This window comes from Oncorhynchus mykiss, chromosome 22 (genome assembly GCF_013265735.2).
Source record: "Oncorhynchus mykiss isolate Arlee chromosome 22, USDA_OmykA_1.1, whole genome shotgun sequence".
Taxonomy (NCBI): Eukaryota; Metazoa; Chordata; class Actinopteri; order Salmoniformes; family Salmonidae; genus Oncorhynchus; species Oncorhynchus mykiss.
In genome coordinates, this window is record NC_048586.1 from 19,561,553 (window position 1) to 19,574,893 (window position 13,341).

Below are 13,341 nucleotides of genomic sequence, written 5' to 3' on the forward strand. Positions count from 1 at the left end.
CAACGTGAAAGGGGATGTTCAATGCTACTCCTGATGTACCACAGTGTATGCAATCTTAAGTCAGTCTTAAACAAACAAAGCAATAATATAGCACTCACCTAAGAGCGGCTGCAGCGTAGTCGGCCCCAGCGCTGGCAACCTCCTGCACCACCGCCTCCAGCACCTCCTCTACCACGCACTCCAGTTCTGCCAGGATGTCCTACGGCAGTAGGATGGACAGAAAACATGAGTCATACGTACAGGGGGACACATCTCCTACCCTTCTGCTGACTTTCATATACATCTAGAGGCAGAGCCTAGAGCTATGACCAAAAAGAAAGCAGCAACGACCTAACAACAGTCTTAACCCACTATTTTTTCAATTTAACTAGGCAAGTCAGTTAAGAACAAATTATTATTTACAATGATGGCCTACCCCGGCCAAATCCTAAAGACACTGGGCCAATTGTGCACCGCCCTATGGGACTCCCAATCACGGCCGGATGCGATACAGCCCAGGTTCAACCCAGGGTCTGTAGTGATGCCTCTAGCACGGAGATGCAGTGCCTTGACCACAGCGCCAATCGGGAGCCCATTTGGGAAACACTACCACTAAGGCAAGCTAGCATCAACCCACTAGGGGTTTCTCGCTCTCTCACCTCGTCAGAGTAGATTGGCTCAGGTTTGGGCGGGGGCGAGGGGGGTCTGACAGGCTGGGTCTGGGCAACATCAATGGGCTGGAACAGCTGCTGTTGGAGATCTGCTGCAGGGTGGACCTGGACAGTGGGCTGGGCGGGCTCTGGTTCCCCTGTCTCATCTGTGCCCTGCAATGGCTGGGCAGGCTCGGTGGCAGTGGCAAGGCCGGGGTACGGTGGTGGAAGATCCCCGAAGAGTCGTGGCTCTGCCAGCAGCATGACAGGTTTGTTCTGCGGCTGGAGCTCAACCTCCGGCTGGGCCTTGACTTCTGGCTTCTGCAGGGTGAAGGCTGGCACTGGGGAGAGTCAAAAAATGTTTTATATTATTTTTAATTATCAGTCAGAATGAGAAAGATTACAACACAGCAGCAATTGTAAAGAACATGGACACCCCTCGTACCTGTGACATTGAATCATTAGCTCAAGACTACCAATACAAACTATTGAACATTTTCACATTTTAAGGGTAGCAACAACGGCAGACAACTCTAGACACCATGACAGGCTAAATAAACAATGTCAGTAAGGGCCGTCTTGAACATCAATCTACGGGCACAGCGGCTCACAAGGCCTGTACAGTTTAGCCATCTTGAACTGCAATGGCTCCCATACCCGTTACAGCCACCGGGCTGCTCCTGAAGAGTGTGGGTTCTGCCAGCGGACCCTCCCCCCAGTACTTGTTGTGGGCGTCGAAGCTGCAGACGGGGGCATGTTGGGGCGGGTTGGGCAGTGGTCCTCCGTTTACCACCTCCCCAATTAGCACAGCCCTCTTGGCCATGATGACATCTGACTTCACTTGGGGTAGGTTCAAGTCTGGCTCCTGCCAGGCCGTGCGGCTCAGTTCCACCAAGCTGTGGGGTCAGGAGGTTAGAGGACATCAGAGAAGGAAGTCTGTTGCTGAATGACAACAATTACCCAGTGAAACATTGAAAAGTGACTATAGTGATTCATCTTTAGATTTTTTTTTTGTATGAATACTTTAAGGGGCAATTACCCATTGCTACATCCATTGTTGGACTTATAAATTAACAACATGTACACATTGATTCTTGAAGAATATAAGCTTAGTGAGCTTATGTGACCTCATGAGCTTAGTTCCACTGTCATAACCCACCAAAACGCACACCATCAGAAACTCTGCGTTTTATATTGACAGTCAGTGTTTTTTTGCTTCAATAGGAGTGGTCACGGGCATGCAACTATGGTTTCCGTTCACACCAAATACATTAGTGCAACACATTTGGCAGAAAATAGCTTCATTTTCTTGAGAAAAGTGAAACGCTATTTGTCAAGCAGCCATACGTACGTAAATTAGCTTACAAAGACAATGAATGGAAGTCCTATTTGTAAAAGGAATGTAGCCAGCTAAATTTCCGTATGTTTTGCTTGAAGTTAATCTTGCATTTTACCAGCTAAAAATACACAGAGAAAAGTTGATACAAAGTCAGAGCCTTCCGTTCGTGAATGTGGGAATGACGACGAGTGGAGAAGAGCAACTGAAGCACAAAATTTGTCTGAAGCAATCAGAAATTACAATAAGCATTTTAAATCTGTGTTTACACCAATGTTTGTAAACAACATAAATGTAAACAAACACTATATGAGGAAGGCCCTTAAAATTGTCAGAGCCACCTTAGTCATTGACTGTTCTCTCTGCTACCGCACGGCAAGCGGTACCGGAGAGCCGAGTCTAGGTCCAAGAGGCTTCTAAACAGCTTCTACCCCCAAGCCATAAGACTCCTCAACTCCTAATCAAATGGCTACCCAGACTATTTGCATTGCCTGCCCCCCCATTCTCCCCCTCTTTTACACCGCTGCTACTCTCTGTTGTTATCATCTATACATAGTCACTTTAATAACTCTACCTACATGTACATACTACCTCAACTAACCGGTGCTCCCGCACATTGACTCTGTACCGGTGCCCCCTTGTATAATATAGTCTCACTATTGTTATTTTACTGCTGCTCTTTAATTTCTTGTTACTTTTATTTCTTATCCGTAGTTTTTAAAACTGCATTGTTGGTTAGGGGCTCGTAAGTAAGCATTTCACTGTAAGGTTTACAGCTGTTGTATTCGGAGCATGTGACTAATACAATTTCATATGGACTCAAAACATGGTTAAAACTATATATTTTATTTCATGGATGATATACGTTTCAGCGTTTTCGCAAAACAGGGGCGCGAAGTACTCTTTGTTATTGTTTCTACTGCTGATTGCCGCTTCAAAAACATTGTCCCTCTGAGCTCTTTACTGTTGTGAAGATGTTACATTTCAAGCGATACATGGAGGTGCAACCTGAACATCAAATAAGTTTTTGTTTTTGTTTCAAATTTTTGTTTTCTGTATGCTACAGATTTTATTTCTTCTCTCCAGTAAATATGTTGGGTGCATATATTGTATTAGACAGGTACTGGTACTGACCCGCCACTAACGTTGAGGCCGAATTGCTGGATGAAGTCTGTGGCCTCAGCGGCGTCTTCGAACATGAGCATGCGCACCAGATCCTCCAGGGGGAAGATGGTGGACCTCTGAAGGCCCGCTGTGTGGGCGTTATTCAGGGTCCCCAGGGCCTTGCCCCTCACCTACACACACAGGAATGCATACAAACACATAGGCACAAACACACAAATGTCCATCAATTCCCAAGGGACAACCAGTTGGGAAGTGACCCTCATTTACTACAGGTTCAACTTCCTACTACTTTTCAAAGCTAACTACAGACCCACTAAAATTCACATGGAGGAGGAATGTTACTAGGGTAGGTGACTTTTATTGCTGACCTGGTTGAAGTATCTGTGCAATAGGCAGCCCGCCAGGTAGGAGGCAGACTTCACCAGCTTGAAGAAGCGTACGAAGTTGTTGCTGTTGAGAGCTGCGAATGCCTGCACGGCAAATTTCACCTCTGGAGAGTTGCGCACCTCATCCCTGAACTGCTGCACCTCACTGTGTGGACCACAACAAAAGAGAGCATACTCTCAGTCAGAGTGGAGGATAAGGGCGGTGTTTGAAACAGTAAAACAAAAACAAGCTTACAGTTCATCAGTAGTATGTTTCCAAATGGAGAATAACTAGGGTAATGTCACAGTCGTAAGAACAAAACAGAAGAAAATGGTCTGTAACGAAGGGAGACTGGGAGGTAAAACTGGCCAATAAGAGACACTTATTACCTTTTCCGTTACCAAATCTTTTGCTACAGTTTACCCTAATAAACACGACCCAATCGTTGGTGACTGACTCACCGGAGGACGTCCCCAACGTCTAGTTTGAGAAGCACGTTGTACTGGCGAAACTCAGCCTCCTGGGGGCAGTAGACACCCCTGGTGGACAGGTCCTGGTACATCTCCTTCAGGCTCTGCAGGCACTTGGTCATGTTCTCGTTGTTGATCTTGGCGTCGAACGTCATCATGTGCTCCTGGCACAGGTGGTGGGCACAGTGCACATGGAAGCGGGTGCACTTCTCGATCAGCGACACCGTCAGCGGGTCGCACAGGTGCTGCTGGGTGATGTCCTGGGAGGAGAGGAATAGAGTTAGCATAACTCCAACGGACAAAGCCCCTCAGACCACAGCAATGTGTTATGAACACTTTTTCATTAGCTTTTATTTATTTTTTGCTCTCAGCTACTCAGCATTTCTTAGCACTTTCCCATTCCTTTAACTTGCCTAGTTAAATAAAAATACATTATAAATAAAAAAATACAAATTGTGACACCGATAATAAACTATTAAAAAAACAGTACCAGCTAGCTAGCTAGCTAACCAACAGTAGCTGTGTGTACCTTACGGATGCCGCGGGTCCTGTTCCACACAAAGTCGTACCAGTCGCGGTAGTTGTCGTGGCCCTGGTCCATGATCTGGGTGACGAGGTAGTCCATGGTCATGCTGAGCACGGGGAGGGGCCGCAGCTCGTAGGGGAGGGGCTCCTCCTGGTCCGCCGACGACCTGCTGTACTCCTTGATGGCCGCCACGTGGTCCACCTGGACAGGAAGTGGTTACGTCTCATTATAAAATGTATAAACAAGGTTGATATCCTTTAACTGAGACGTTTGGACAGGAGTATATCTCACTCACAATGTCAAGCACTTGGAGTTTGAGGACATATAAATAGCACACATATCAAAATCATCATTATTATGATTATCATATGCCATTAAGTGGAACATTCTATTGATGACAGGGTGGTGTACTTTACACAACAGTAGCACAGGTGCAGTATACTTGCAAAATGTGTGCCTGAGAGAATTTGTGTGACTTGAAACAGGGATAGAAGAAATGGCTTTACCCTATCAGTGTCTGGGACGACCTCAAAGCAACTGAGCTGGTTGCGTGTCTCCCTCATGTAGCGCTCCTTCTCGGGGCACATGTCTGGGCATGTCCCCACAAAGAAAGACAGCTCCAGGTCTGTCCGTTTGGGCCGCCCTGCACATTGAACAACAGAACCAGTCAGCCTCTACAGACCAGATTTTTATTTAATGTTTATTATTATTACTTTCATTTCTTCGTTGTTGTTATGCCAACAGTCAAATAAATCGACATTCAGCTCTTTCTTTCATGTCAACTAATGGCTTCATACAAGAAATGCAGGAAAGTCAATTCAGAAGTGCGTGGCCAGTTCCAGGACTGCATGTCAGACTGACAGCTCTACTATACCTACCAGCTCGCAAGATCTTGTCCCTCTGCTCCAGGAAGCGGTACTTCTCCTCGGCTGTCTCAGCCAGCTGGCCAATCAGGTGGAGGAGGGAGGAGGGCACAGGGCGCTCAGAGCTCTGGCCCTCGGAGCTGCTGTCCTGCTGGGGCTCGCTTTCAAACTGCAGGGACTTGGCTATGGACGGCTTCTTCACTGGGGAGCTGAGAAGCAAAGTGTATTTTTTTATATCAGACTTCACATCCTGATGTGTTTAGAGATTAACTCTAGTCACCCACGGCTAGCTAACACCCACAGTTATCCCCCAGTTAATAAGCCTTGAAAGTATCTATTATCTTTACAGTATAAGTCGTATGTTTCCACAAGCATTTCGGGTTATAAAAGCACTTCACAGAAACAGGAAGTCTGGCCCAGCTAGCTGTGAGGGGGAGCCAAGGTTACCTCCTGCTGAGGTTGACAGTGCTGCTGAGGGCAGGGGCTCTGGGGAGTGGCTTCCTCAGTGGAGAGGAGGACTGGAAGCCCCCCAGACTGGTGTCTGAAACCTGGTTGTCCCTGTCCCTTTCTTCCTCCTCTCCCTCTGGGGCTCGAACGCCTTTCTTCCCCGGGCCTGACACAAACACATAAGGAGCAATACAAACGAGCGCGCACACACACAATCAATTTCTAAAGACAGAATGGCTTCAATCAAGGTGCATGGAAATACAGGGGCAGCTGATCAAGAGCTTGACAGTGGGCTACTTGTCTGTCAGATGATTTCCCTTAGATAAGCCTATTAATTGCATACTTAACTAGTAACAGTAATTTGGTCTGCAAAATAGGAGGATGCGGCCACAAGCACTTACTGTGTTTCTTCCTCTGCCAGAAGATAACAATTTCCTGTCTGTGCAGCATTTTACCCTTCTTCTTTGCCTTTGCTGCTGATGCCTGAAAGGTATCACAGACGTTTGAAAACAAACAAAAAAATATTCTCAGTTAAATTCGGCACAATCATATAACATGTAACGGAACTGAGAATCCCCAAAAGCATGTCAAGTCGCTTCTGTTGTCTGTAGAGTGGTACTCACGTGGTCTTGGAAGTGGACGATAGCCAGGTTCTTATGGGGTCGGCAGTAGACCCGGCAGACTTTCCCGAAGCGGCCAAAGTGCTTTTCTATGACGTTCTTTTTGTTGAGGCTGAGTGGAATGCTCTTGCACTGGAGGATGGTGGCGTCGTTGGGGGACATGCCCCCCAGGCTGTCCGTGCTCTCGCTGCGCTGCCTTCTCCTAGCTGGGGTCTTGGTCTCAGCGTCTGGGTCGGGGGCTTCCACCGAACCTGGAGGAAAAGGTGAGAAGAAAATCAGCATGACAAAATCTGTGATACAAATTAAACATTTTGTTGGTAAATTTTGGTTCACAGCAAGTAATAGTGTTTTACTTCATTTTCAAGATGAGGACTTACCAGTCACCTCTGCTTTCTCCAGAACCTCTCTGGTGGGGGCCTGAGCACTGGGAGGAGTAGCGGGTCTGAGACTGATCGGAGCTTGTGTGTCTGCTCTCTCCCCCTCCCCCCATCCTGGAGGCTGCTGCTCCTCCTTCACGGGGTCCCTCCTCACTGAGTTGGCTGTGGATTTCATAATGCCACTCATTGCCCTGGAGAAGAGTCCACCCACGGGGCCGCGGGAGGACCTCAGGAGAGGCCGTTTGGAGGGGTGTCTGGGTAAGTCAGCTCTGGCTTCAGCTTGGGCGTCCTCTGATTGGGCAGGCTTCCTTGAAGTGGCTTTGGGACTCACTGGCTCCTCCTTCCGCTTAGTTCCTTTTCCAAGTCTCCCCAACATGGTCACTTCCCTGGTGCTCTCATCGCCAACTTTCTCCTCGGCTTGGGCCTCGGTTTTGAGGTCTCCGAATGTAGAAGTCTGGCCGAAGCCGACTCCTCCAAACAGGGACATCGGGGGCGCGGGCTGGGACTGGAGGACTTTGGTAGAGAAGCTGAAGGAGGAGGGGCTGCTGGGGACCGGAGCTGGTTGGGGGGCAGCGGTGCTGGAGCTGGAGTTAGTGCTGGAGAGAGCGGATGGCTGGGAGAATGTGAACTGCAGGCTCCTTCCGGAGCCTATGCTGAGAGGGTCTTTCTGGGCCAGGCTGGTAGTGGCAATGGAAGCGGAGATGGAGGGGGCCACCGCCGGCTGGGAGAAGCTGAAGCCAAGCGGGCCACTCTTGGCTCCGGTCAGGAGAGAGAAGCCTGAGCTGGCTGGTCCACTGCTGTCCTTGGTGCTGAAAGAGGGCTGGGTGGTGGTTGTGCCACCGAAGGGCTGCTCGGATGCAGAGGCGGGCTGGGGGTTAGCCGGCTCTGGGCTGGCACTGAAGATGGGCTTAAACAGCACCTCGTTGGACGGCTTGAAGCTGAATTCTGACGTGCTGAAGCCTCCACTCTGGACAACACTCTGAGTTGTAGCAAAGGAGGTGGTCGTAGCGCTGGGTGGCGACTGGCCAAAGGGCGACTGGCCAAAACTCAAAGGCTGTGCCGACCCTGCGGTGGTGGTAGTGGTGGGGCCAGAGGAAGCTTGGGAGATCCCAGAGGAGAGGCCGAATGCCGGGGCCTGCTGCTGCCCGTATGCAGGTGGCTGCCCAAAGGCAGCGCTCTGTCCAAAAGCAGGCATCTGTCCAAACCCAGAACTCTGAATCTGTCCGGTGGCCTGAACATACGATGGCGGGGGAGCACCACTAAACCCAGAGCTACCCTGCCCCAATGAGGACTGACCAAAGGCTGGAGGCTGACTTATTGAAGAGAATGTCGAGGTCTGCCCTGACGCCTGACCTAGTCCTCCACTTTGCCCAAAAACAGAGTCTTGTCCAAGTGAAGGCGTCTGCCCAAATGCCGGAGACTGACCAAAGACTGAAGGCTGACTGAAGGCAGACGGTTGCCCGAATGTTGCAGTTTGCCTAAATGCTACATTCTGTGGAGGGTTGGTGGAACCCTCCTGTCTGAAGGCCTGGAACATGCCACCAGTCTTGTTAGTGTTGCTGGGGGCCTGGAAAGCTCCTCCCTGCTGTCTGCCAAACAGACTATTGGGATTCATGGTGGAAATGTCAGAATAGTCTCAATTGTACTCAAGGGCAGTCACTTATTCACTTGAACTCACATAAGCCGTTCTAGAGTCCAGGTTGCTGCAAGGCATGTTGAGGAAAGTGTGTGTTCCTCCATTTGAAGTGTCTTCAGTGAAGCATCATTGAGCCTGAAAACAAGCAAATTAAACATTAGCATGTTGATGTTATATAGCTAACTTAACATGTTTTCTAACGTGGTTTATGGAAACGTATTCATGTTATCTAAAAAAAAAAAGACTAATTATGTACACGTAATTCAGCTTCAAAGACTACGTAAACACTTTAATGGCGTACTTTACATGTAACTAGCTAGTTAGTTAACATGTTGTGACTTGGAAAAGGTTAGCTAGCTAACGTTAGTTACATCATGTAAACCTAGCTAGCTAACGTTTAGTTTGTTAGCGCGCTAGCGAATTTACAAGACGTGCTACTTGAAAATGAAGGACATGTCTTTAATAACGCTAAAACGTTCGGTTGCTTTTTATAACACAGACGGACTTTACCTTTATATTGTTTCAAACAAGATAGCTAGTGACCTACTTTTTCAGTATTCCCCTATGCTCATCAATTTGAATAGAAACTTGCTGACATCCGGTTCCGGTCCAACCTATTTAGGCTCCCAGATTCTACATTCCACCCCGGGAAGGATCCGCAAGAGAAGAATGCTAGCTGAAATGTTCATCGTTTGTTTGTTTGAAGCAATAGGATATTTTGTCATATAATAATATATTAGATTTGTATCATTATATCAGCTCTAGAAGACCTTGTTGTAGAATAGTACATATTTGTATTCATAATCTAAAATAAGAATGCCTTCAACAACTGGAACGACTGAGTCACCTTGATTGAACCAACGAGCATTCGCCGGCTAACAACACGCTAGTTACCTAGGATACCTGTTTCTTGTATGTAGACATTCGTAATATTTACGACTACTTGATAAAAACTATTTCCTTCAGAGTTTTTGTAACATTAGTGACTGGCGTTTTCAAATGGGTGTAGTTCTACGGAATCTTCAGAACGTGGTGCCGTTGCGACGCGCGAGGCTACGGAAGGACGTGGAGACGTTGAGGCACATATTGGGCATCCAAAAATTTGATTTGGGAGTCATTTGCGTGGACAACCGCAAAATTCAACGCATCAATAACATTTATAGGAAAAAAAATATGCCCACTGATGTCCTCTCATTTCCATTCTATGAGGTTGGTATCTAAGTTGCCTTCCCAGCATTCATCTGCCCCTGTCAAGAGGTCTGGGATTTCATGGCACGGGTGTTAATGCACCACAGGTTCAAGATGCAGTGGTGGGATGGTCTCTGGCCTCTGGAAGTGTTACCCTGTTCGCTATGTGAACATTTGGAAATTGAATTTAGGTAAAGAAACGGTGATCAATGTTTGTTTTGTTTTTAAAGGAGCTGAGGCCTGGGAAGCTGCCTTGCCCCATTTACAGAGATGAACTGAACCTTGGAGACATTTTCTTGGGGGTTGAATACCTGATGAAACAGTGCCAGCAGCAGTCTCAGGATCTTCATGGAATTCTCACAGTGAGCAAGCTACTAGTAAAACAGCCACACAATGCATGCACAACATTTATTTTATTTAACTAGGCAAGTCAGTTAAGAACAAATATTTATTTACAATGACAACCTACAACACAGTAATATCATGCAACAGACATTAAGTCACATTTTCAATTGAAGCCAGGGACTTTTTGGTGGGAGCTTAAGAGTGAGGTGGGGTGGTCCACCTTGCCTTTTAGAATGGTGAAATACTGCGTGATAAACGGTTTGTCCTGTGACTATCGTGTGATAACCATTCACATGCAAAAGTATAACGTTTCTAGTGAAATTACTTGCCAGCACACTAAATATGGTTATGGGTCCCAAGATTGACAGACAATTGTTTTTATTACACTAAACACTAGTAGTTGCATTAGTGCTTGTTCATTTGACTTTTTTTTGTCCCCCTTCTCCTTGCTCAGTCAGTCACTGCTCATGGAATCTGTCATTTGTTGGGTTACAGACATGAAACTGAGGAGGAGTGGAAAGAGGTATGGATGATAAAAGTGCAATGGCTAGGTCCCACATTTTAATGAAATATTTCCTTTTAACAGTTGTATATCTGTGCTCCCAGATGCTGCAGAAGGAGAGCTACATACTTAATGAGTTCAACAGATTCACTGGCAGACAGCTGGTGCCTCTGACCAAGAAATGTAGCCAAGACGGGTGACCACCAAGAAGAACCACCTGCAATGGAAGGCCTTTGAAACGAATGGACTTATTAGCTTTGGATGGATTTGGAAACTTGCAAAGACAACTCCTTGATCATGAATAAACTGCCCATTTCCAAGTGATAGCTACAGACCGCGTCAGCCTTCATGTGATTGCTGAGCTTTTACCTATGGAGCTAGACAGACTACTCTTTTTTTACAATCAAACTGCTCTACCCATGACTTGACATTGATGACAATTAAAAACATCCAAAACCATTGTTTAAATTCATTTTTATTTTAAAATGTGATGTAGGAAGTCAAATACTGGAGCCTGAACTACAACAAAAAAAACTCCACTCTGCTACTCCTTTGCCTTCCACATCAGACACGCTTGTCAACCTAAAACATGTTCATTTTCACTTAATGCAAGCAGGAGACCAGTAAATAGCTAGCCAAACCCTAATCTTAGCAAAAAGTAGTCTAAAAGATGTGAGTACTGGCCTGGTCAGGTGTGATGAGACATCCGAGCTGGCCATTATTAACAGACCTCTCTAAAATAAATAGTTACATCTTATGGCCTTATTAAAAGCAAAGCCTATGCAGGATAGCTTACGCATGTAATACATGTTTCTGCATTGTCAGCGGTTTGAAGGAACACATTCTAAACAAAGTGGTTGTGCATTTCTCAAAGTAAAGCGCTTTAGAAAAAGAAACTACCGGTTCTGTACTGGGAGGCACTAGGGAACCCCTAGGAGCGTAAGCTTCTAAAAATAAAAAAAAAGCAAGCTACTTTATTAATGTTTAGTTTGTCAAGGTGATAAAACATGAATAAAACGGCAACAAACAGTCCATATGTAAATCATTGCAAGAAATTGAAAAAAAAACATCCTCAACTCTAGAACAGAATACAAACATAAGCAGTATTGGCAAATCTATGCCACAAAATAAATATTGCACCACATGTATCCGATGCATATAGAAGAAAGTACTAACCTTAAATTAGCTTTAATTCCAGCACAGAAGAATAAATCTTGGTTTTCGATAGATTATTAGAAATTGAGTCAACCATACAATCCATCTGACACTTTCTATCAAAGTTCTTAAATGCATGATAGTTAATATCATACGAGTGCCAAGAAACTATTTTACAAGTTATTCAACAAATCATAGAAAAGAAACAAAGTTTGGGGGCTAATCTCTCTCAGGCTTGAATAAACAAAGAGCATAGTCAACTCCTATATTTTGAGTGTACTGCATGTCTCATTTCTGAGTAGACCTGGAGAGAAGAATGTGGGCTGTATGTGTGCTGATGTCTTGCGCCTGACAGAAGCTACCTTGGTCTGTTGTGTTTTGTTTTTAAAAAAGGGACAAAGTGCCTGAAGAGGGCAAAATGTGGACAGCAATCAGTAGTACTGGAGAAGGGTTCTCTTTAACCCAACACAACTGATGGGGAACAGCTCTGTGCAGTTGGAGTGTGTTGGTTGGTGTGATTAATTGATGATAGACTGGTGGCTCAGAGGGGCTGCAGGACGGTCCTCCCTGCCTCTGAGGCTCCTCCACTGGCCCCGGTTCTCTCCAGCTCAGAAAGCTCCTCAAAAACATCCCTGAGGAGAGGAGGGAACAAACACAGCAGTCAGTCAAGGCATCCACACCCATCATAGTGGGTTCCAGTGTATATGATACACACAACACCAAGTTAGGCAACATCTCCTACAATAAGTGAATGTACAACTTCATTTGTTTTAATCTCCTTTATTGGTATTAAACCCCCCCAGCATTCTTCGAGATAGTAGACTTTAATTTCCCCCCTTAATTTTTTTTGACAAAAGAAGAGCTTTGAACAAATTGCTTTTCTAATTGCATGGGGGGGGGGGGGGGGGATTTTGTTCCAGCTTCTGCTCAGTTGCCAATTGTTGTTGGCAGCCATGCTTACTGGAGCTGGGTCTCGCTCAGCCGCCACTGGATTGTACTCAGAAACTGGTGTAGTGCATAGTGACAGGAGGCTGGTTGTTAACTCCTTATTATAAACTGGGCTGTTCGAGCCCTGAATGCTGATTGGCTGACAACCGTGGTATATCAGACTGTATACCACGGGTATATGACAAGACATTAATTTTTGCTGCTCTAATTACATTGGTAGCCAGTTTATAATAGCAATAAGGGGTTTGTGGTATATGGCCAATATACCAGGCTATGGGCTGTATCCAGGCACTCTGCGTTACGCATAAGAACAATATACCACACCCCCCAGTGCCTTATTGCCTAAGCATAAGAAAACAGGGTTTTAGTATTCAGTAGGGGATACTGTTGCAAAGTTATTGCAACTGAAAACAAATCTATGTTCTTATTGGACAAGTTCAGGACACGTTTCACTGCATTTTCTCCACTGAACACAACCCCACCCTCCATCTGAAGCTGGAATAGGGACCTTGATGGAAGAGATAAGAGGGACACTCACTTGTGCATGTAGAAGAAGATGTATCCGCTGCGGTCGCGGTCTCTCTGCACCATGGCCTCCTGTGTGCGCGACACGTCCAGGTCGTTGTAGGTCAGCCACGACTGCTTCTTCATGTCGTAGATGTCGCTGATGTAATGGCCTGAGGGTCGGGCGATTGAATTATTGGTTAATATTAGACTACAAGAATCCAGTGTTTGGGGTTCTCATGGTATCGTAATCATATATGTTGCCTCAGCTCACACAACCTTACATTTTCATGCTTTATGTTGT

At 46.1% G+C, this 13,341-nt stretch overlaps 3 protein-coding genes across 7 annotated transcripts in view; 1 reads left to right on the forward strand and 2 right to left on the reverse strand.

Annotated features, from left to right (window-relative positions):
• The window catches only part of LOC110501564 (minichromosome maintenance complex component 3 associated protein), a 26,273-nt gene extending 17,195 nt beyond the window's left edge, over positions 1 to 9,078 (reverse strand). The window contains exons 1-15 of one of the 4 annotated variants that reach the window (XM_036958933.1): positions 8,943 to 9,078; positions 8,438 to 8,530; positions 6,760 to 8,360; positions 6,386 to 6,633; positions 6,164 to 6,245; positions 5,763 to 5,928; positions 5,331 to 5,524; positions 4,959 to 5,095; positions 4,456 to 4,653; positions 3,918 to 4,186; positions 3,459 to 3,621; positions 3,100 to 3,260; positions 1,287 to 1,525; positions 639 to 970; positions 99 to 199 (exon numbers count right to left, since the gene is read on the reverse strand). In XM_036958933.1, coding sequence (XP_036814828.1) covers positions 99 to 199; positions 639 to 970; positions 1,287 to 1,525; positions 3,100 to 3,260; positions 3,459 to 3,621; positions 3,918 to 4,186; positions 4,456 to 4,653; positions 4,959 to 5,095; positions 5,331 to 5,524; positions 5,763 to 5,928; positions 6,164 to 6,245; positions 6,386 to 6,633; positions 6,760 to 8,360; positions 8,438 to 8,499 — 3,953 coding nt within the window. In that variant the 5' untranslated portion in view covers positions 8,500 to 8,530; positions 8,943 to 9,078. Of the gene's footprint in view, positions 1 to 98; positions 200 to 638; positions 971 to 1,286; positions 1,526 to 3,099; positions 3,261 to 3,458; positions 3,622 to 3,917; positions 4,187 to 4,455; positions 4,654 to 4,958; positions 5,096 to 5,330; positions 5,525 to 5,762; positions 5,929 to 6,163; positions 6,246 to 6,385; positions 6,634 to 6,759; positions 8,531 to 8,905 lie in introns of all 4 variants that reach the window. The other 3 variants (XM_036958932.1, XM_021579226.2, XM_021579225.2) reach the window with 3 other exon arrangements.
• Positions 9,052 to 11,394, forward strand: ybey (ybeY metalloendoribonuclease). 2 transcript variants are annotated; one of them, XM_021579228.2, is made up of 4 exons: positions 9,052 to 9,604; positions 9,814 to 9,945; positions 10,383 to 10,451; positions 10,535 to 11,394. In XM_021579228.2, exons 1-4 carry the CDS (start codon positions 9,395 to 9,397, stop codon positions 10,628 to 10,630), a joined length of 507 nt encoding a protein of 168 aa, XP_021434903.1. In that variant the 5' UTR covers positions 9,052 to 9,394; the 3' UTR covers positions 10,631 to 11,394. The 2 variants fall into 2 exon arrangements, with proteins under 2 accessions (XP_021434903.1, XP_021434904.1); XM_021579229.2 differs by lacking the exon at positions 10,383 to 10,451 and having other exon boundaries at positions 9,110 to 9,604; positions 10,515 to 11,380.
• Positions 10,893 to 13,341, reverse strand: part of LOC110501567 (ubiquitin carboxyl-terminal hydrolase 37) — a 31,114-nt gene continuing 28,665 nt past the window's right edge. The window contains exons 23-24 of the mRNA XM_036958934.1: positions 13,072 to 13,210; positions 10,893 to 12,217 (exon numbers count right to left, since the gene is read on the reverse strand). Of these exons, the coding sequence (XP_036814829.1) occupies positions 12,127 to 12,217; positions 13,072 to 13,210 (230 nt within the window). The 3' untranslated portion in view covers positions 10,893 to 12,126. The remainder of the gene's footprint in view (positions 12,218 to 13,071; positions 13,211 to 13,341) is intronic.